Source organism: Procambarus clarkii, chromosome 52 (assembly GCF_040958095.1).
Source record: "Procambarus clarkii isolate CNS0578487 chromosome 52, FALCON_Pclarkii_2.0, whole genome shotgun sequence".
NCBI classification, from domain to species: domain Eukaryota; kingdom Metazoa; phylum Arthropoda; class Malacostraca; order Decapoda; family Cambaridae; genus Procambarus; species Procambarus clarkii.
Genome location: NC_091201.1, coordinates 7,240,742 through 7,264,253, shown reverse-complemented (window position 1 = coordinate 7,264,253; position 23,512 = coordinate 7,240,742). Strand labels below are relative to the sequence as shown.

General features: G+C 44.0%; 1 protein-coding gene across 1 annotated transcript in view; it reads left to right on the top strand.

Annotated features, from left to right (window-relative positions):
- The window catches only part of LOC123763745 (pickpocket protein 28-like), a 206,111-nt gene extending 188,186 nt beyond the window's left edge, over window positions 1–17,925 (top strand). The window contains exons 10-14 of the mRNA XM_069304242.1: window positions 1,189–1,245; window positions 10,838–11,040; window positions 11,578–11,708; window positions 12,105–12,196; window positions 17,704–17,925. Coding sequence (XP_069160343.1) covers window positions 1,189–1,245; window positions 10,838–11,040; window positions 11,578–11,708; window positions 12,105–12,196; window positions 17,704–17,849 — 629 coding nt within the window. The 3' untranslated portion in view covers window positions 17,850–17,925. The remainder of the gene's footprint in view (window positions 1–1,188; window positions 1,246–10,837; window positions 11,041–11,577; window positions 11,709–12,104; window positions 12,197–17,703) is intronic.
- Window positions 17,926–23,512: the final 5,587 nt, after the last annotated feature.

The following is a 23,512-nucleotide window of genomic DNA, read 5'->3' as shown; positions in this document are numbered from 1 at the left end:
TTTAAGAATATTCAAAATCCTCTTTACCGGAACTAGTTCCTTGAAGATATTAGACAAATTAATCCATATGGAGTCAGGGAGTCAGTTAGATCCTGGAAGACCCCACCTGGAAGACCCCACAGAATCTCTAACTCCAAATGACCCACAGACACCAAACAGGCACACACGTCCATAACAGACAACCGCAAAAAAGTGCAAACAGAAATTGCTCATGTATTATTAATTTGATAGAGAGTAAATTAACATTTACTGTAGATCATAAATATTGAACTCTGTGCCAATTCTTTCACTCTGGTAGATGTGGAAATTTTCACTCGCTACATGAAAATTATAATCTAAGAAGTCATTATTTCAATAAAATATTTATAATTGACATCAGAATCATATCAGACTCATTATCTTGTATCATCCATCAACTAGATCCTACATGACACTGCCACAATGTTGACATCCTCCATTGGGCCCATTAATGCCTACGTGACTTTGTATATGTAATCTTAAGAATCTAGACACTTTGAGAAAAATTATCTTAGTTAATAAACTATTGGAAGATCAATTGACTTCCGGTAATAATTCATTCAAATCTGTTACAAGGAATCAATTAGTACTACCCATAATTATTAAATCCACTATATATTTGTCTTATAATCCCACTTTATCTCAAATTAATTGTCTAGACAAGAACTAAATAATTTATATATCATGGCCAGTCAGCCGCCAACAGAGAGCCTGGTGGCGGTGGCTGGGACGACAAGCGCCCGAGAGCCTTGTTTACATCCGAGCGGTGTGTACGTGTGATGTACTTGAGAACATTTTCAACAGACAATCCCGCACAAACAACTTTTAAATCACCAGTGATGAACTCTAAGATACTCAGAGAGTTCCTGAACTATAATCTAATCTAGAAATCAACTATCTTATTATAAAAAATACAGTGCCTAATCAATTCAAGGGAGATCATACAGTCTGACAACTTATTTAGGCGGCCTGTAGGCCTTCAATTTTCTTGATTAGTATCTATTGTACTTATCATGTAGCAGTTGTATGGCTTGGTCATCATCATCCCCATCTGTGTCTATGATGTGTCCACCATCTGTGTCTACGATGTGTCCACCACCTGTGTCCACCACCTGAACAAACTGAGAAAGGTACACAGTGTTAAGAGTGGTCTTGTGTCTCACTCCACAGGTCCAGGCAACATCTGCTACACCCAGGAAGACATTGGGTGTATGCGGAAATTCTCAGGTAAGTCTCAGGCTCAGGTGTATTTGGGGAGTATTGAATACCGTATTGCATGTATTGTACTGTGTTTATGTTCAGTACCGTGATGGCTGTATCTTGCTGGTCCTGTGTATGTTGGTTTGTTTTTATTGGTTTGCTGAAGCGGTTTTAAACCGTTTACACACTAGAGCAACCTTGGAACATATACACACTAGAGCAACCTTGGAACATATACACACTAGAGCAACCCTGGAACATATACACACTAGAGCAACCCTGGAACATATACACACTAGAGCAACCTTGGAACATATACACACTAGAGCAACCTTGGAACATATACACACTAGAGCAACCTTGGAACATATACACACTAGAGCAACCTTGGAACATATACACACTAGAGCAACCCTGGAACATATACACACTAGAGCAACCCTGGAACATATACACACTAGAGCAACCTTGGAACATATTCACACTAGAGCAACCCTGGAACATATACACACTAGAGCAACCCTGGAACATATACACACTAGAGCAACCTTGGAACATATACACACTAGAGCAACCCTGGAACATATACACACTAGAGCAACCCTGGAACATATACACACTAGAGCAACCTTGGAACATATACACACTAGAGCAACCTTGGAACATATTCACACTAGAGCAACCCTGGAACATATACACACTAGAGCAACCCTGGAACATATACACGCTAGAGCAACCCTGCAACATATACACACTAGAGCAACCCTGGAACATATACACACTAGAGCAACCCTGGAACATATACACACTAGAGCAACCCTGGAACATATACACACTAGAGCAACCCTGGAACATATACACACTAGAGCAACCCTGGAACATATACACACTATACAATGTGGCAATGTACACTAACATAGATGGGATTACAAATACAACAAGTGAACTCGGAGAATGGGCACTAGAAGAAAACCCAGACATAATAGCACTCACAGAAACAAAGCTAATGAAAACCATAACAAACACAGTCACACGCAGAGATCACAATAACGATGCCTGTCGTAGCTCAGTCGATTAAGGCAGTTTCAGGGATGATCCCGGATGCAGGTTCGAATCCTCGTCACGGCCCTTGTGGATTTGTTCATTTGATGCATCACGTTAGTGTGATCTGTGTGTGTGATGATGTAAGGGCGAAGAGGGAGAACGGCCTATTGACATAGCTCGGGTGCAGGGGGGGGGGTTGTGTAAAAGCCTGGTTTGTGCCTCGGAGAGGCTACGGGATCCAGTAAGTTCAGTAGAACTTCGGTTTCAACCCTTTTACCCCGTCGTAGCTCAGTCGATTAAGGCAGTGGCTGGGATGATCCCGGATGCTGGTTCGAATCCTCGTCACGGCCCTTGTGGATTTGTTCACAAACACAGGGTTTCCACAGGGCTACTATGTAGTGAGGAAAGAGAGAGAAGGGAGAGGAGGAGGTGGTGTAGCTTTGCTGATAAGAAAAGGTTGGAGTTTTGTAGAGATGGTAAATCAGAACTGTGAAAGTTTCAGTGACTACATATCAGGCACCATAGTAACTGGAGGACAGAAAATTATAGTAGTAGTCATATATAACCCCCTACCGAACGACAGAAGACTCAGACAGGAATATGATAGAAACAATATGGTCACCATCAATATAATAGATAGAGCAGCTTCTGTGGCTAGCAGGAACGGATCCAGACTACTAATCATGAGAGACTTCAACCATGGGAAGATAGATTGGGGGAACAGAGACGAACATGGAGGACCAGACACATGGAGAGCTAAGCTGCTGGATGTGGCAACAAGAAACTTTCTAAGTCAACACGTCAAGGGACCGACACGAATGAGAGGAGGGGATGAACCAGCCTTGCTTGATCTGATATTTACCCTAAATGAGTCGGATATAAGGGAAGTTAAGTTGGAAGCCCCTCTGGGAATGAGTGATCACAGTGTATTGAGCTTTGAGTACCTGGTTGAGCTAGGAATTATCTCCCCCCCCAAAAAGAACTGGGAAACAAAGGGCTGGCGTACCGAAAGGGAAACTATGAGGAGATGAATAAACTCCTAAGGGATATACAATGGGACACAGAACTCAGAACCAAGTCCGTGCAAGACATGATGGACTATGTCACCCAAAAGTGTCAGGAGGCTGTAAGCAGGTTTGTCCCGGCCCGACAGGAAAAAACAGAGAAGCAAAAGAAAAATCCATGGTTTACTAGGGAATGTATGGAAGCAAAGGAGCTGAACAAAAGGGCATGGAGAAACTTCCGTAATAACAGAACACCTGAGTGTAGAGAGAGATACCAGAGAACCAGGAATGAGTATGTTAGTGTGAGAAGAGCAGCTGAGAAAAGGTATGAAAATGATATAGCTAACAAAGCCAAGACCGAACCAAAACTACTACACAGTCACATCAGGAGGAAGACAACAGTGAAGGAACAAGTGATGAAACTTAGGGGGGGGGGAGGACAGGTACACAGAGAATGACAAAGAGGTGTGTGAAGAACTCAACAAAAGGTTCCAAGAGGTCTTTACAATAGAATAGGGAGAAGTCACGGCGCTAGGAGAGGTGGCAGGCGACCTTGGAAAGGTTCGAAATTACAAGAGATGAGGTCAAGAAGCACCTATTGGAGCTGGACGTGAGAAAAGCTGTTGGGACGGACGGAATCTCACCATGGGTATTGAAAGAGTGTGCAGGAGCACTTTGTTTGCCACTCTCCATAGTGTATAGTAAGTCACTGGAGATGGGAGACCTACCAGAAATATGGAAGACAGCTAATGTAGTCCCAATATACAAAAAGGGTGACAGACAAGAGGCACTGAACTACAGCCCAGTGTCCTTAACTTTTATACCATGCAAGGTGATGGAGAAGATTGTGAGAAAAACCTTTTAACACATCTGGAGAGAAGAGACTTCGTAACAACCCATCAACATGGGTTCAGGAAGGGCAAATCTTGCCTTACAAGCTTAATAGAATTCTACAATCAGGTGACAAAGATTTAGCAAGAAAGAGAAGGATGGGCGGACTGCATTTTTTTTTAGACTGTCGGAAAACCTTTGACACAGTACCCCATAAAAGGCTGATGCATAAGCTGGAGAAACAGGCAGGAGTAACTTGTAGGGCGCTCCAGTGGATAAGGGAGTACCTAAGCAATAGGAAGCAGAGAGTTACGGTGAGGGGTGAGACCTCAGATTGGCGTGAAGTCACCAGTGGAGTCCCACAGGGCTCTGTACTCGGACCTATCCTGTTTCTGATATACGTAAATGATCTCCCAGAGATTATAGACTCATTCCTCTCAATGTTTGCTGACGACGCCAAAATTATGAGAAGGATTAAGACAGAGGAGGACAGCTTGAGGCTTCAAGAAGACCTGGACAAGCTGCAGGAATGGTCGAACAAATGGTTGTTAGAGTTTAACCCAAGGAAATGTAATGTAATGAAGATAGGGGTAGGAAGCAGGAGACCAGATACAAGGTATCATTTGGGAGACGAAATACTTCAAGAGTTACAGAGAGAGAAAGACCTGGGGTTGATATCACACCAGACCTGTCCCCTGAAGCTCATATCAAGAGGATAACATCAGCGGCATATGCCAGGTTGGCTAACATAAGAACGGCATTTAGAAACTTGTGTGAGGAATCTTTCAGAACATTGTATACCACATATGTCAGACCAATCCTGGAGTATGCGGCTCCAGCATGGAGTCCATATCTAGTCAAGCATAAGACTAAACTGGAAAAGGTTCAAAGGTTTGCCACCAGACTAGTACCTGAGCTGAGAGGTTTGAGCTACGAGGAGAGACTACGGGAATTAAACCTCACTTCGTTGGAAGACAGAAGAGTTAGGGGGGACATGATCACCATATTCAAGATTCTCAAGGGAATCGACAGGGTAGATAAAGACAGGCTATTTAACACAAGGGGCACACGCACTAGGGGACACAGGTGGAAACTGAGTGCCCAAATGAGCCACAGAGATATTAGAAAGAGCTTTTTTAGTGTCAGAGTGGTTGACAAATGGAATGCATTAGGAAGTGATATGGTGGAGGCTGACTCCATACATAGTTTCAAGTGTAGATATGATAGAGCCCAATAGGCTCAGGCACCTGTCCGCCTGTTGATTGACAGTTGAGAGGCGGGACCAAAGAGCCAGAGCTCAACCCCCGCAAGCACAATTAGGTGAGTACAGCTAGGTGAGTACACTAGAGCAACCATGGAACATATACACACTAGAGCAACCTTGGAACATATACACACTAGAGCAACCCTGGAACATATACACACTAGGGCAGCCTTGGAACATATACACACTAGAGCAACCCTGGAACATATACACACTAGAGCAACCCTGGAACATATACACACTAGAGCAACCCTGGAACATATACACACTAGAGCAACCCTGGAACATATACACACTAGAGCAACCCTGGAACATATACACACTATAGCAACCCTGGAACATATACACACTAGAGCAACCCTGGAACATATACACACTATAGCAACCCTGGAACATATACACACTAGAGCAACCCTGGAACATATACACACTAGAGCAACCCTAGGACATACACACTAGAGCAACCCTGGAACATATACACACTAGAGCAACCCTGGAACATATACACACTAGAGCAACCCTGGAACATATACACACTAGAGCAACCCTGGAACATATACACACTAGAGCAACCCTGGTACATATACACACTAGAGCAACCCTGGAACATATACACACTAGAGCAACCCTGGGACATATACACACTAGAGCAACCCTGGAACATATACACACTAGAGCAACCCTAGGACATACACACTAGAGCAACCCTGGAACATATACACACTAGAGCAACCCTGGAACATATACACACTAGAGCAACCCTGGAACATATACACACTAGAGCAACCCTGGAACATATACACACTAGAGCAACCCTGGAACATATACCCACTAGAGCAACCCTGGAACATATACACACTAGAGCAACCCTGGAACATATACACACTAGAGCAACCCTGGGACATATACACACTAGAGCAACCCTGGAACATATACACACTAGAGCAACCCTGGAACATATACACACTAGAGCAACCCTGGAACATATACACACTAGAGCAACCCTAGGACATACACACTAGAGCAACCCTGGAACATATACACACTAGAGCAACCCTAGGACATACACACTAGAGCAACCCTGGAACATATACACACTAGAGCAACCCTAGGACATATACACACTAGAGCAACCCTGGAACATATACACACTAGAGCAACCCTAGGACATATACACACTAGAGCAACCCTGGAACATATACACACTAGAGCAACCCTAGGACATATACACACTAGAGCAACCCTGGAACATATACACACTAGAGCAACCCTGGGACATATACACACTAGAGCAACCCTGGAACATATACACACTAGAGCAACCCTGGAACATATACACACTAGAGCAACCTTGGAACATATACACACTAGAGCAACCCTAGGACATATACACACTAGAGCAACCCTGGAACATATACACACTAGAGCAACCCTGGAACATATACACACACAGTTACACAGGAAATAGAACAGTGCAAGAAAGATATGCAACTCACCTATGCACAAGTGGCCAAGGAGAAGGAAAAAATGGAAGAAGCAGTAAAGAAGTCAAACACTGCAGCAACCAAGATAAAACAAACATTAGGCTTTAAGTGAGAAAAGAATTGGCATCTAACCCGAAGTTGGTGCAAAACACAGTTGATCGGAGTAAGTCCTTGATAATTTTTGGCTGCAAAGAAATGAAGATAACATCTAGGTCAGAAAGAGCTGTAGAAGAAGCAAAAGTAGTAGATAAAATTGTTGGCCTCGTGGAAGGTCTTACAACCATAGAGAATGTGTGCGACTACAGGAGAATAGGCAGATATGTAAAAGGGAAAGATCGACCTTTTGAGGATCACCCTAAATGGTGCCAAACAGATGGAAGAAGTACTAAGAAATGCTAGAAAATTACAAAGTGATGAGGATGGGAAAGTGTGGTCGTTAAGACGAGATCTTTCAAAAGAAGATAGAGAGAAGCTGAAACTGAACCTCGCCGAGGCAAAACGTTTAAATGAGAGCAGGAAGGAAGAAGAAATCAATTCTTTTTTCTACAAAGTGATAGGGGTAGGCAGACCAGTAAAGTGGTACATAAAGGCAAACCAACAAAAACATTAGAGAAAGGGGAAGTGAAAAATAAGAAGAGGGGGAACAAGTTCCTGAAGATTGCATACACCAACATAGATGGAGTAAGATGGAAGATACTGGAGTTAAGTGATGTAATACAGCTGCAGACACCAGACATTGTTGCACTCACGGAGACAAAACTTGAAGATGTTACTTTAAATGAGGTCATATTCCCAAGGGACTACTCAATTTGGAGACGGGACAGAAAAATTAGGAAAGGCGGTGGCGTTGCTGTGCTGGTGAAAGAACACCTAAAGGTGAACGAAATAGTGGCTGCCAATCCACAAGAAGTTGACATAATAGCACTAGAGATCTGCCATGAGGATGATAAACTAATGATCATAAATGCATATAGTCCACCGCCAAGCAGCACATGGTCAAAGGAGGAGCTAGATAGTAAACGAGAAGGTCTTATAACAATAATGAGAGAGACCATAGCGAGAGCGGATAACGATAGATCACGACTGTTGATAGTCGGCGACTTCAACTTGAAATCCATAAACTGGGAAGCATATGAAGCTAAAACAGAAGATTTTTGGACCTGTAAATTTGTAGACCTCATCCTGGAAACATTCTTGTATCAACATGTTAAACAAGCTACGAGGATGAGGGAAGGGGACGTTCCCTCCATGCTAGATTTGATATTTACCAGGAAGGAGGAAGAAATATTTGACATTCAGTACCTTCCTTCCTTGGGTAAAAGTGACCATGTCTTTTTGGGAATAAAGTATGCAATGCGTTATAGTCTGGAAGAAAATATGAAGTTTGATGCAATTGAAAAACCTGACTTTAGGAGAGGACATTATGGCAACCTTAGATTTTTTTTTAGTGAGTATAATTGGACAGACTTGTTGCTAGGCAAGGAAGTGATGATTGACATCAGATGAATTATGGCATCAGATCAATTATGACATTAGATGAATTTTAACACCAAATCAATTATGACTGACGTCTTCTTTACACTGATCAAAATCTCCAGTAACTACCAGAGTATTTAGTAGTTATTGGAGATGTGTACATTCCATTTACAATAATATACAGTTACAATAGTGTACACTCTTTGTGTACACTATTGTTAGCCGTCTCTGTGGGGGTAGTCCTCGCCTTGTGCTCACAGAGTATCACATCACATCAATATGTGTTGATGTTTAAATGTTCCTGGTCGATAGAGTCTAAAATTGCCTTTGAAACAATTAGTTCGGGTCTTCATCAAATTGATATAAATTTGACAAATCTTGTATAATGTTTTATTTCCTTAAAGGAACGATTATAGTTTCTTGATGACAGTTTGCGAGTAGCAACATGTTTGGAGCGGTTTCAATGAAACACAAGACAACTCGAAGTGGCAAGACACTCACCCCGCTCTTAGCAAGTGATTTGGCCTGGGTTCGTATCCTGGCCGGGGGAGGATTGACTGGGCGCCAGTCTTTAACAGTATACCTCTGTTTACCCAGTAGTTAATGGGTACCTGGCTGTTAAATGATTTGGCGGGTCGTATTCTGAGGAAAATTAAGATTAAGGACCTGCCCGAAACGCTATGAATGCTAATAACTTTACAAGAATGTAAGAACTCCTGTATACATAAATCAAATAAATAAAAATGAACATTGTTTAATGCATATACTGACTCAAGTAATATGGGTTACTTGAATTGACTCACGTTTCGTGTCGGTCAAAAATGTATCGTCTTTGAGATAGACGCATGAAACGTCTAACTAACCGCTATTCGGTTCCCGCAGGAATAACTTTACTTAACACTCACCACAACCAGTCAATACCTGCCTAGCACACGACGAAACTACAACGTTGCTGCAACATTCGAACAAGTTGTAACAAGGAGGCAACATGGACCATTACGTTGTGTGTTCGTAGGGTCATAGTTCGGCGTCAACAATCACCGCCTGTACTCCTCTGGGACACTTGAGCTTACTGACGCTTGGGTAATCCCTCCAACCTGTCCTTCTTCAGACAGCGTCGCTTTTCGCTCGCATGCGTTACATAAGGCTAACAATTGTCGTACTGGAAAATGGAAGCGTACTGTCCCATTTTCTGTTTTGGATTCTCTGGTAGGTTTGGAGAGGACACTTTAAACTGACTGTTGTCTAAACGTTGGGAAGCCTTAGGAGGGCGGGCTGGACCACAAAACAAGCTCATTATATCTCAATACCTCGTCAAATGGACAAATAATAATTATGTATAAGTATTACTCAATAATCCACAAAGACACAAAGCAATCACACTGATGTGAGACTTCCTGTGGATTCATTGTAATCCCAGGTTGTTAACTTATACCAAGTCACGGTACAGGGAAGAGGTGCGCTGCTGGGAATTCACTGGTCGTTGGTTCGCATCACCTCACCTCCAACTGAATTTTCTCATTGATTTTAGAAACAAATGTCATTCTAGGACATAGTCTCTCTCTCCTCTCACCACTTCCAGATGATCCTTAAGTTACCTTCATAACTTAGTTACGTCTAAGACTCCGGATGTCCGTATGATATATAGAGTAAATAGTATCTTTTGGTGTAACTTGACGTTTGAAGTTTATGGAGTGATGAATTACGTATTTGGCTTAAATTAATAGACAACTCTCAATCATCTTACTGACTTGTGCAGTGTTCGGTGACGCTCCTAGCCGGTGTTTGCGCACATTGCTTTCTTACACAATAAGCCAATCAGGTGAGGGCATATTTACCGCCTTCCTTTCTGAAGGCTGGTGATTGGCTCGTCCTTTTGACGTATAGGTCGTGATGTCACTGACTTCCGTTGACTGTAAGCGAATGACCGGATCTGTTGATGACCCTCTCACCTCTAAGGTGTAGAATCATAGAGTCTACCTCCTGAAGACGGCTGCCTCTCCTCGTGTGTCTGTTTCGTCATGTTTCGTTACGTAATTGGCTGACCTCTCAATGAGCATATACAGGTCAGTAAGTAATAACCAGTCTTGTAGCTGTCGACCTCCAAAGTACACACCAGACACTCCTGATCTACCCACACTATCATACACTCCTGGGGCCAGATTCACGAAACCACTTACGAATCTGTACATCTTTCCTCAATCTTTGACGGCTTTGGTTACATTTATTAAACAGTTTACAAGCATGAAAACTTGCCAATCAACTGTTGTTATTGTTATAAACAGCCTCCTGGTGCTTCGGAGCTCATTAACTGTTTAATAATTGTAAACAAAGCCGCCAAATATTGAGAAAAGATGTACAGGTTCGTAAGTGCTTGCGTAAGTGCTTTCGTGAATCTGGCCCCAGGACATTATACACTCTTAGTGGTTGGACTCAGGAATGGACACACACACACATAGTGTGAGCACAACATGCCATGTTACACACACTTGTAGAAATGCACTTCCTCGCAATAGATCGCTGGCATGCCGGGGTATACATGCAACAGTGCAACAGCGACCCCTGCTACTCCCGCTGCAACACCACCACCTACCTCGCCTCTCCAAGCTTCGCCTCCCTCACCACTCCCTACATGGAGAAGACCTGGCTTGGCCTCAGGTTCCTCGTCCCCACCATTAAGGCCTTGTGTCGCCGGGAAATTCTCAAACGATCCGATAAGGTCAGTGTGTGTGGGCATTTATATACTTACGTTGACTTGAAGATGATGAGCATAATTACGGGGCTGAAGATATTATTTCGAAGCCGCACCTCAGAAGATGGGGAAACGACAACGTTTCGGTCCTGGATCAATATCAAGTCGTCAGTGTGAGTGATAATGGTTCAAGACGGCCGAAACGTCGTCGCTTCTTCCTTTTCTGATGTGAGGTTTCGTCATCATACGCTGATTTGTCTCCATTGTGCGGTTAATTGTTTTATATCCTTCGATTATCTCTATAAGTTAAAGCAAACGTGAATAGTTAGTTACACCTAGATTGTCTAATGTAACAGATATCTGAGAGTACACATTTGAATACAATATATTGTTAGCATGTACTGGAATGTTGTAACCTTATCCATCCTAACCTAGCTTAACCGAGCCTAACCTAAGCTAATATATCCAAATATATCATTATGAATGGTTTTAACAAAGAAAATGAACTTTGTTGAATCTTTTTTAAGAGCGATTGCACTATACCTGATCCATGGTGCCCATCAGGTCGTGTGTAACTCTTCACGGTCACGCTGCGAGGTATTAGCAGCTAGCCCCTGCAGCCTGAAGACGCCTGAGGATGCAGAACATCTGATGGGCATCCCAGAAATCAGAAATGTCATCATTAACTACTTGGAGTTAGTAAAAGGATGTAATATTATATATGGATTTGGTCATAATTCGGATATATATATTGTGTTTAGGATTAGATAGTGATCATCCTCTTTTCAGGAAACTGTATCATCAAAACGATTCGCAATAACCACTTTATCTTATCACTGCATCTTGTATTGAGGTCAGGACACTGCCTCTCCTCTTGATAGTGCAAATCACTAAAGGAAACTAAGAGTCGTTACTCTCAGGAACATTGCATGAGAACTTGGCAAGTAAGGAAATTGCAGAGAGCCTGTTGACTAATATGAGGCAGTGCCCAGTGACATTCCCTTAAACCCATTTAGATATATGTCTAGCCTAAACTTGAAACAATTCAGTGACCCCTACATCTGTTATGTTACCCGGTAATCTCCCCACAGAAAGAACGCAGCGCTGGTTCATGTATACTTCAAGCGGGCAACCTCCACGCTCTATAAGAGAGACCTCGCTGCTACAACCAGTCAACTTGTTGGTAAGTATGGCACCTCAGTTTATTTTCAGTTACGTAAAAGGTAAGATTAATAATTCTAACACGAATTTTCTCAATATTTCTTATGTTTCTTTTCACTGTCGATGGTAATTGAAAAATCAATTCTCCAAAATTAATTTTTATTTCTAGTCTGGCGCGACGCCTGAACGCGTTTCATAATAACTTATTACATTTTCAAAGACTTTAGTTTACACACACAACTGTAACCTGTAAACACGTTGTGTTGTGGTTTTAGATTTAGCTACTCAGAACGAAGTGTCCATGTAGCACGGGCTATAGTGAGCCCGTAATTGAGTTCGGTTATTCGCGATAATCTTGTTACTGTGATATTTGGGTCTGTTTAAAATGGAGGAGGGGATTTCTCCTTTTTCCCTGTTCATTTATCGCTTCTGTTTTAGTGCACTGGTTATAGTTTTGTTTTATTAACATTATCTTTGTGGCGGATGAGATGTAAACACGTTAATCCGTCATACTTATACTCACATTTGGGGGAGGTTATATAGTACAACAGTTTTGGGTGACGTGAACAAACTTGTGACAAACACAAGACATAACACGAAACTATGGATATTAATTGGATATGAGAACATAAGAATGGAAGTAACTGCAGAAGGCCTATTGGCCCATACTTCCCCTTGCTGCTTCTATATTGGTTCACAGTCTTGAAGTGGGTAGAATATAGTTGTGCACAACTATATTCGGAGTCTTGAAGTGGGTAATTAATTAACCAGCCAATTAATGCACAACTATATTCTACCCACTTGAAGACTCCGAACCAATATAGAAGCATCAAGAGGAAGTATGGGCCAATAGGCCCTCTGCAGTTACTTCCATTCTTATGCTCTTATATCCAACTAATACCTATTGTTTCGTGTTCTGTCTTTCATTTGTCACAAATTTGTTCACCTCATCCTAAACTGTTGCACCATATCACCTCACCCAAGTGCGAGTATATGTAAGACGGATAAGCTGTTTAGTGTTAGTATAAATAAAACTCTGTTTAGTGTTTTCCGGTTACAGTTGTGCGTGTAAACTAAAGTCTTTGAAAATGTAATAAGTTATTACGAAACGCGTTCAAGTGTCGCGTCAGACTAGAAATAAAAATTAATTTTGGAGAATTGATTTTTCAATTACCATCGACAGTGAAAAGAAACATAAGAAATATTGAGAAAATTCTTGTTAGAATTATTAATTTCACTTATTTAACAACATATGTTTACAAGACTCCATAATATATATATATATATATATATATATATATATATATATATATATATATATATATATATATATATATATATATATATATATATAAATATATATATATATATATACATTGGTGTATACTGACAGCAGGTTTTCTTTCAAACATGTTTCATTGAATATGACCGCATATTCTGTATTTATTATTTTCTGCTGTCTAGGTGTCTTAAAAAGACACCTAGAGAGAGAGTCAGTACTCCGATTTACACATGAAAATAGTGAAAATAACAGTCTGCCATTCTTGGATGTACTAATAACAAAAACAGGAACCTCTTTAAGCACCAACGTATATATCAAGCCCACCAACATAGGATTATGCCTGAACGGTAGAAGTGAGTGCCCCCAAAGATACAAAGCCAGTGTTCTCAATGCTTATATTCGTAGAGCGCTTACCCACTGCTCTGAATGGAGCAACGTGAGTAGAGAGTTTGAAAGAGTAACTCAGGTATTAGTGAACAACGGATATAGCAACGCGGAAATAAACGCTGCTATAAGAAGACACTTGGACCGTTGGTATAATTCAGAACCTAGAACAGAAACCACAACACCCCCAATAAAATTATATTACAAATCAACCATGCACAGTGAACATATAAAAGAGGAAAGAATAATGAAAAAAATAATCCGTAAAGGAGTAAAAAGCACTACTCCTAACCAAAACATAAACCTGATAATATTCTACAAAACCAAGAAGACTTCCGAACTCCTTATCAAAAACAGCCCGAAGCCGACGGAGAACCCTCTACAGCAGTCAAGCGTTGTATACATGTACACTTGCCCCCACGAAGGATGTAACCTTCAATGTAAGTACATAGGTATGACGTCGACCAAGCTGACGAGGCGTTTGACATGCCATCTTCAATCTGGTGCCCCTAGGAATCACATGAGACAAGCCCATGACATTACTCTAACAAGAGAAATGTTGAACAAGAATACTTGCATAATAGACAAAACCCAAGATTCAAGAAGATTACAAATTCTTGAGGCAATTCACATAAGAATAGAGCGACCTACCATGAACACCCAAATCACGGAACTATTTACTCTACCCACCATGAGAGTAAGGACAAGACAAGAACATATCGATGCCAACACAGAAGACAATGTCCAACATAACAGGCCAATTACACTGGATTAATCTTTGAGTTTAGATAGGAGATGCCTCGTATGGGCCAATAAGCCTTCTGCAGCCCCTATGTTTATCCCTTATGTATCCCCCCATGTTTTCACCTTCATTGTATTATCACCTGACTAAATGCGGGTATAAAATCAACTAGTATTGTAAGATCTGTTCACTTGAGAATGAACCATGGAGGTTCGAAACGTCGTGCAAATTATACAAATAAGTGTAATACACTCTATAGTAAATCACTTCTTTTCTTCACCTTAAAAGTACGAAAATGAGTTTTGGAGAACTCCTATTTCAATTAAGCCCTGATGCTAAGAAAATAGTTAGAGGGATAGAAGCCCTAAACCAGAAAATAATAAATACAGAATATGCGGTCATATTCAATGAAACATGTTTGAAAGAAAACCTGCTGCCAGTATACACCAATATATATATATATATATATATATATATATATATATATATATATATATATATATATATATATATATATATATATATATATATATATATATATATGTATATATATATATATATATATATATATATATTTATATATATATATATATATATATATATATATATATATATATATATATATATATATATATATATATATATATATATATATATGGCAGAAGATGATGAAGATATAATTTATCTTCACCCTTCTGAAGATGTATTATTAAATACGAAAGCACTTAAGGAAATTCCTGTTTCAATTCTTCCATCGTGGTCTGACACTGTCACATTTTTCATCACGTGTTGTTGATGAAGGGAGTACCACCTCTGGCTGAAAGTAAGTGACCCTTAACCTCGGAGAGGAGCACACATTAGTGGGGATTTTTAGGTCCCCCTCCAATATAGTTTCTATGTTCTTTTGTCCTACCACCACCTTCCTTATATGTTCTGTTGTGCTTTATTAGATATTTATAGGTTATAAAATGTACATTGGTTATTACAATAAGTGTTTAAAGGTTATGGATCTTTTCGAGCTCCTCCGCTTCCGGACAGGAACCGAGGACGCAGCAGGTGTATTCCCTTTGGATCGTCACACTGAGGCGCTGAAACAAAAAACTGGCAGCCCTTGGCTCTCTGGTGATGACAATGAGCCTGGAACCCAATTCTTTGAGAAATCCCAAGGCACTTCTTTCCCAGGGGCCGAGCGTCTCAGACACTATGGGAACAAAGGTGTATTGACCTTCCAATCACCTGTACTTGACCGATTATGCTAATTCCCTGTGATTGGCCGCCCCTCCTGCTTGATCAGCACCAAATTGTATGTAGGTGTCAGCCATGGTGGATACACATGTGTAGTCCTACACCAGCTGTTTGCCTCTTTTCCAGGGGTATAATGTGATCCCATCTGGGCGAAGTGTGGAGTCATCCGGGTTTTGGTCTCCTAGGATGTGAGGTTCTCTCTCCACTGGGCACTGAGCTGAGACAAGGCTCCTTTTGATGATGTCATTGACCTCGTTGTGTCTTGCATGCCAGCCCTTGGATTTTCCACAGTGCAACCTATGCAGTCCATATTGGTCTGCTTCCACCCTGTTGGAAATACACTTGTATTCAGTGTGAATTTGGGCCCCAAGGGTACTGTCAGAGGGACATCCCCTGCATGGGGGAAAATCACTGCTCTGAAATGGGCTTTCTCCTTATTTGCTGTTGCAGCTCTGAACATGGCGTCAGCTATTTTTTCCACTAGTGGGTGTTCCAAGCTCGACTATTTGTGTTTTTTTGTTGGATTTGCTGGGGCTGCAAGAGCCATTGATTCGAACATTCAGTGAAAGCAGGATTATGTATCCGGATGAATCACTCACGGATCCGGGTAGGATATCTCTTACGAGGTCGTACGGTGCCTGGGAGGAAGAAAGGAAGTGTGGTAGAGCAATATGGGAGGCTGTGCAGACACAATGGCCGCCTTGATTTACAGGGAGGGTTGCTTACTCCTATTGAGAGTCGTCCAGTGGAAGGTTCAGGACTTTATCCAGCATGGTCCTCAAAAGGATGGCATTCTCATTTAATTTATGGCTGATGTAGGATGGAAAATACAGAACGCAAGTTAACACAGCAGAGCGCGGTCTCTGGCAAAGGGAAACAAACAAAACAAGGACCCGAAACCTGTCGTTACTATAAATGGGGTACCTGTAAACATGGGATATCGGCAAGAACAAATGGAATACTTAAGTACGATCACCCTAGAAAGTGCAGAATCCTTCTTAGTACAGGTAAATGCACCGAAAGCTGTGATTTTTTTTAACCCAGAACTTTGCAAAAACTCCTTAGATAGGAAAGAATGTTTTAACACGAAATGTCCAGCTTTTCATATAAAAGTACCAGGCGAATAAAACCGACAGACCGCCACTATGAAAACAGCCACAACTCTATTGACCAGGATTATTTTTAGCAAGAGGAGGAGGAGAAGAATGGCTAAAAATGTCTAGATTCTACCACCAACTCGGTCAAATGCTAGAGAGGACACAAACATAGTGGCCTCCCTACCATGGCCTCAGATATTAACAGCAAGTAAAGCATCCAGCACTTCCACAAACATGATAACATCATTTCTAGGTCTCCCTGGAGGTGGCCTCCCTGCCACCTTCGTGAGGTTAGATATTATTTTACACATGGGGGCACGAACACTAGGGGACATAGGAGGAAATTAAGGGCCCAAATGAGCCACAAGACATTAGAAAGAACTTTTTTAGTGTCAGAGTAGTTAACAGATGGAATGTATTAAGCAGTGATGTGGTGGAGGCTGACTCCATACACAGTATCAAATGTAGTTATGATAGAGCCCAGTAGGCTCAGGAATCTGTACACCAGTTGATTGACAGTTGAGAGGAGGAACCAAAGAGTCAAAGCTCAACCACCGCAAGCACAACTAGATGAGTACACAACCTGTTTACCATTCCTTTATGTTTTTTTTTTTTTTTGCAGCGTAACCCCATCTGGGCACTTGTGACTGTTGTCTGGTCTGCACATTTGGGGTTCCCTTTGTGATGGACGTTTGACTGTAGCCAAACTTCCCTTGAATGTTATAGGCTTAAATTGCTCAAGTTTAGATTACTAACATTAAAATTTTACGTTTTTGCAGCTAACATAGGCGGTCTGCTGGGCCTCTTCCTGGGCTTTAGTCTGCTTAGTGCCGCCGAAATAGTCTTCTACTCGTCCAAGATGGTGGAAAGAGTGTGTTCTTATATGGGGCCCAGGAATCCCTCGCAGGTCCAGCCGCGTGTGTGATGTGCTGGTAGTGGACGGCTCGTGACTTCATTACGCCTTAAAACCATATCTTCAGGCGCTGAATATCACTGACGACTCAGGCTCCCCTCTTCTGTGTTCAACATCCTCTCACACTACTGGAATACAGAGGAAAAGACGAGGAAAAGCAAAGTTAATTGAAACAAAGAATTTAAACTTTGGACGGAAATATTTGGTCCAGAATCAATCGTAGAAAATGTAATTTGCAGCTGAAAAAAGAATAGTTTTATACAGATTTAAAAGGACCTGAACTCATGTTGAAGCAACGGTATTATGGGTATTTCAGACTAAATATGTCAAGCATTTTTATATAATATAAGACACAAGCTTACCGGCCGCTATCTGTGGTGTGTTGTGCGTTATTAATTTAATGCCTTGGGTGGTCTTGATTGATTGTTACCTCCAGTAGTGGAGTGTTGTTTATTGTGCACCCCATACTCATGTGTGTGTGTTGCTGTTTATTGTGCACCCCATACTCATGTGTGTGTGTTGCTGTTTATTGTGCACCCCATACTCATGTGTGTGTGTTGCTGTTTATTGTGCACCATATACTCATCGTGTGAGTGGTAGTTTATTGTGCCCCTCCCCTCCCTGTCCAGCACGTTGTTGCCATGGAGGGGCTTGGTGGCCGGCTGGCAGAGTGTGATGCTCCTTAAGGCGGTCCCCTGTCCTTTTGTAGCCTTGTGCTCCTGCTGCTGTCCTCACAAATTTTGTTGGACGCCTTTTCCTTTTGTTTCGTTTTTCTCCTGCCCTCTTGTCCTTTCTCGTTTTCATTTCCTGCTGACCTTGTGCCTGTTTTGATCATTCTTTTGGCCTTCTTTTGTTTTGACGCCCAGGTGTTTCAGGAGGACCCTTGCACCCGTAGAACTGTAGTACCCAACGTCGAGAGCGAGGGGATTTATTGTCAATCCTCCTTTCGTCACTGAACACCATCTCGACGGACTGACGGTTCTTAAGGTGGCGTTTGTCGGGCATATACTCACGACGCACCCCTGGGGGGCCCCGGCATGATCGGCGATAGCTTCTTGTTGGGTGTCCTGCCTCTAATTGTGGCTCCATGGTGGGTATGGGGGCACATTCGTGAATGAAAATGTCTCTCTTCGTCTTTATGTCATTGAATGTTTCTCTTGTACCCTCTCAGGCTCGTGGGGTGGGCGACCAAGCCCCCGAGTCGCTCTGTACTGGAAGACCAGGCTCTGTAGCCCCCGCTGCGTTGGGCCCCGACCTTGCTCCTCCTTTGACCCTCCTGACTTCTTCCCTCGGCTCCCCTCCCTCTTCTGTGGTTGGGTCAAGCCACAAGCCCCCAGTGGTGACCACTTCGTCCCCTGGCGCGGCTGAGTCTCTCGTTGTGACTACTGCGCCTTTTAACCCCTCTCGGGGAGCCGGTCGGCCGAGCGGACAGCACGCGGGATTTGTGATCCTGTGGTCCTGGGTTCGATCCCAGGCGCCGGCGAGAAACACTGGGCAGAGTTTCTTTCATCCTATGCCCCTGTTACCTAGCAGTAAAATAGGTACCTGGGTGTTAGTTAGCTGTCACGGGCTGCTTCCTGGGGGTGGAGGCCTGGTCGAGGACCGGGCCGCGGGGACTCTAAAGCCCCGAAATCATTTCAAGATAACCTCTCTTTCTGGGGGTTCTCAACGCCGTCCGCGCACTTGCTCGATTCCTTTCCGTACTGATGCGTATCAGGCCTTGTTTGGTCCCGCTTCGTGGGCCAAATACTTTAATCTCCTCCCTCTGGATTCTACGCCTCCTGGCGATTTCTCCCTCCATCGGCATCTTGTTGATTCCGTAGATGCGTCTGTTACCTTCAACCCCACTCGTCTCAGTACACGTGTCATTGGTACTTCTTCTCAGGATGCAGCTTCCCGATTGGCTGCCTTATCCTGCCTTGGCGCGACCCCTGTTCGGGTGTCAAAGAACGCTCGGTTGAATACCAGTGTTGGCACTATTCTCCTCCCGCCCCATGTTGCAACCGGTGTTCGGAATCTGCAGGACTGCCACGATGATATTCAGCATATCCTCGATGCCCAAGGCCATTCTGTCCTCCAGATAGACACGTTTACTCGTCCCCCTCGTGGTCGTCGCCGTCACCCGCTTCGGGTTTCCTACCTTTGATGGTAGGACCCTTCCACCCTCTGTCATTCTTGCTGGTGCCAGGTGCTCTGTCCAGGAGTACATTCCCTCTTCTTGGCTCTGTAATAAGTGCTGGAGGTTTGGGCATGGTGCCCTCCACTGCTCTGGGACTGTCTCTCAAAGTCCTTTGTGTGGGGGCGAAGGTCACTCTAAGTCGGAGTGCACTTCTCCCCAAGCTCACTGCCTCAACTGCGGTGAGGCCCATCCTACCTTCTCCCGTGCGTGTATTCATTACAAGCTTGAGGCAGCCGTCCTCAACTTGAAGCACCGGGAGCGTTTATCTTTTACTGAGGCGAGGCGCCAGGTTTGCCGGCTCCCAACTTATGGTAACGTCTCTTATGCTCGCGTGTTGCGCTCTTCCTCTCCTCGTCCTTCCCACCATCCTCAGACTCAAAACCGTTTCCGGGCCTTGGACCCTGATACGCCCACCGCCCCCTCCTCTGTTCCTTTGAGTTCTGTCACGAAGGGTCCCCCTCCTGAGGTTCCCCTTCTTTCTGCCCGATCTGTCATGTCTCCTGTGTCTTCTTCCTCGTCTTCCTCCGATCCTCCTTCTCTGTCTATTGGCTCTCCACGCCACCTGTCGGTACAGGCTGATGTCCATTGCACTCCCACCAGCCGTCGTATGTGCTCTCGTTCAGCTTATCCTGTTGAGACGTGGGAATCCGTTGCCCAGTACGTGGTGTCTGGGACAACTGTCTCTTTGCGTCAGAAGCATAAGCCTGGCTCCTCTCCTTCCTCCTCCCCGGTGGGTAAAATGGCTTCACTTTCTTCCTCGCCCCCTACTTCTGACTCTCTCACTCCGCCCCCTCCCGTTTCGGTGGTTATGCCCCCTGTTTCTGTTATGGAGGTCTCTTTTGCCCCTGCTTCCCTCTCGGTTGGTGCCCTTGCTGAGGTGCGTCCCCTGGTTTCTGCCCCTCCTGCTGCTGTCCTTGACCCTCGGTTATTCCCTTCTTCCTCCTCCGGACCCTACTCATCCGCCCCTGGTCGGTCCTCTAGCTACCTTCCCCCCCTTCTTTACTCAGTTTACCCATGCCCCCTAACCCTGACTTCGCTGACCCTGATCCTGCGCCTCTTTAACGTGCTGTGTTCCCTTTTCTCCTTTGTTTCTTCGTTGTTCTCTGTTGCTGTCCTTCCTCTTCTCGTCGATGTCTATTCTTCAATGGAACGTTCGAGGTTATTTCGCCAATTTCCTTGAACTCCAGCTTCTGATTTTGCAATTTTCGCCCCTTTGTGTCTGTTTCCAGGAGCCGATGCTTGGTGCTCGTCCTGGTTGCTTTCGTGGCTATTCCTTCCTCTCCCCCCCCCCCCACAGCTGTTGCTGGGGCTTCTAACTCTTCTGCTCTCTTGATTCGCTCCGATGTTCCCTTTGTCCCCTTACTTTTTCCTTCGCCTCTCCATTGTTCTGCTGCTCGTATCTTTGTGAGGAAATGGTACACCGTTTGTTCCATTTATCTCCCCCACCCCCGAGTGGTGGGGTGGGGGAGATAAATGGAACAAACGGTGTACCATTTCCTCACAAAGATACGAGCAGCAGAACAATGGAGAGGCGAAGGAAAAAGTAAGGGGACAAAGGGAACATCGGAGCGAATCAAGAGTTGGCCCTCTGCGGTTCTTGGGCCTCGTAGCCTAGTGGAGGGCCTCGTAGCCTAGTGCAGGGCCTCGTAGCCTGGTGGATAGCGCGCAGGACTCGTAATTCTGTGGCGCGGGTTCGATTCCCGCACGAGGCAGAAACACATGGGCAAAGTTTCTTTCACCCTGAATGCCCCTGTTACCTAGCAGTAAATAGGTACCTGGGAGTTAGTCAGCTGTCACGGGCTGCTTCCCGCGACAGCTGCCTGGTCGAGGACCGGGCCGCGGGGACACTAAAGCCCCGAAATCATCTCAAGATAACCTCAAGATAAGAGTGTCCCAAGTTCTCTTCCCGATCTGAAACACCTCCTGGACTCCTTGCCGGAGCCTGTGCTCCTGCTGGGTGATTTCAATTCTCGTCATTCCCTTTAGGGAGATGTTCTGATGAACACCCGGGGTCGCCTTCTTGAACCGTTCATCCTCTCTTCTTCCCTGTCTCTTCTGAATTCTAGTGAGCCCACGTATTTAGACTCTCGGACTCGTACCCTTTCCTGTCTTGATCTTTCTCTTTGCTCGTCTTCTCTTTACTTGGATTTCACGTGGCAGGTTCTTGATGACCTCCATGGCAGTGACCATTTCCTCATCGTTGTTACCTTTTTCTCTTATCACCCTCCCCTCTCCTTCCCTAGATGGGAGTTTGCTAAGGCAGACTGGAACCTATTTACTCTCAGTGCTACTCTCTCTGACCTCACCCTCGCTCCCTCCTCTTTTTTTATGACACCGTCTTCGACGTTGCCCTTCGCTTTATTTCTCGCTCTTCCTCTCGGGGCTCAGCACGGAAGTGCGTTCCCTGGTGGAATACGGACTGTGCTTGGGCTGACCGCTGTAAGCGTGCAGCCTGGAAGAGACACCGCCGCCGGCAGACTGCCGATTGTTTTCTTTTATTTCGGAAGGCGAGTGCGGTGGCCCATAAGGCCATCCATATAGCTAAACGTGAATGTTGGGCATCTTATGTCTCCACCATTACGTCCGACACTCCTCTGCTGCAGATTTGGAAGTGTATCCACAAATTAGCGGGTAAGTTCGTTCCTGATGTCTCACCGGTCCTTCACCTCCGTGGTACTCTTGTGGGGACCCATTGCAGGTCGCTACAGAACTGGGTTCCCACTTTTCATCTGTTAGCTCTGGTTTTCATCTTCCCCAATCTTTCCTTCTTCGTAAACCTGTCCTTGAATTTTGTCCTTTGGATTTCTATACTCATCTTCGCCTTCCCTATAACGACCCCTTCTCTCTCTCTGAACTTTGGTCTGCCCTGGCCCTCTGCGGTTCTAGGCCTGCGGGCTCCGATGGTATTCATTTTGAGATGCTTCGCCATCTTCCTCCATGCACGTCTCAGTATTTACTGAGTCTGTATAATCGGATCTGGGAGTCGTCGTCAGTCCCTGAGGACTGGCTCGATGCCGTTGTCCTCCCTGTTCGCAAACCAGGGTCTCTGGGAACATCCCCCTAAGTACTTTCGCCCTATTGCCCTCACCAGTTGTGTCTGCAAACTCTTTGAACGTATGATTAACGTTCGTCTGATGTGGTTCTTAGAACTCGATCACCTCCTCTTCCCTTCTCAATTTGGTTTCCGCAAGTGCCGCAGCACGACTGATGTCCAGGTGAACTTGGAGGTCTATATTCATACTGCTTTTGCTGCGAAGACCTCCGTTGTTGCCGTCCTTTTTGACCTGGAAAAGGCTTATGACACGACTTGGAGATACCATATTCTGTCCCAACTTCGTTCTTTTGGCCTTCGTGGTAATCTCCTTCTCTTCCTTCAAGGCTTTCTCTCTCATCGTATCTTTCGCGTCAGGCTTGGTACCACTCTCTCTGCCTCTTTTCGGCAGTATGAAGGTGTGTCCCAAGGTAGTGTTCTTATTACTACTCTTTTTCTGGTTGC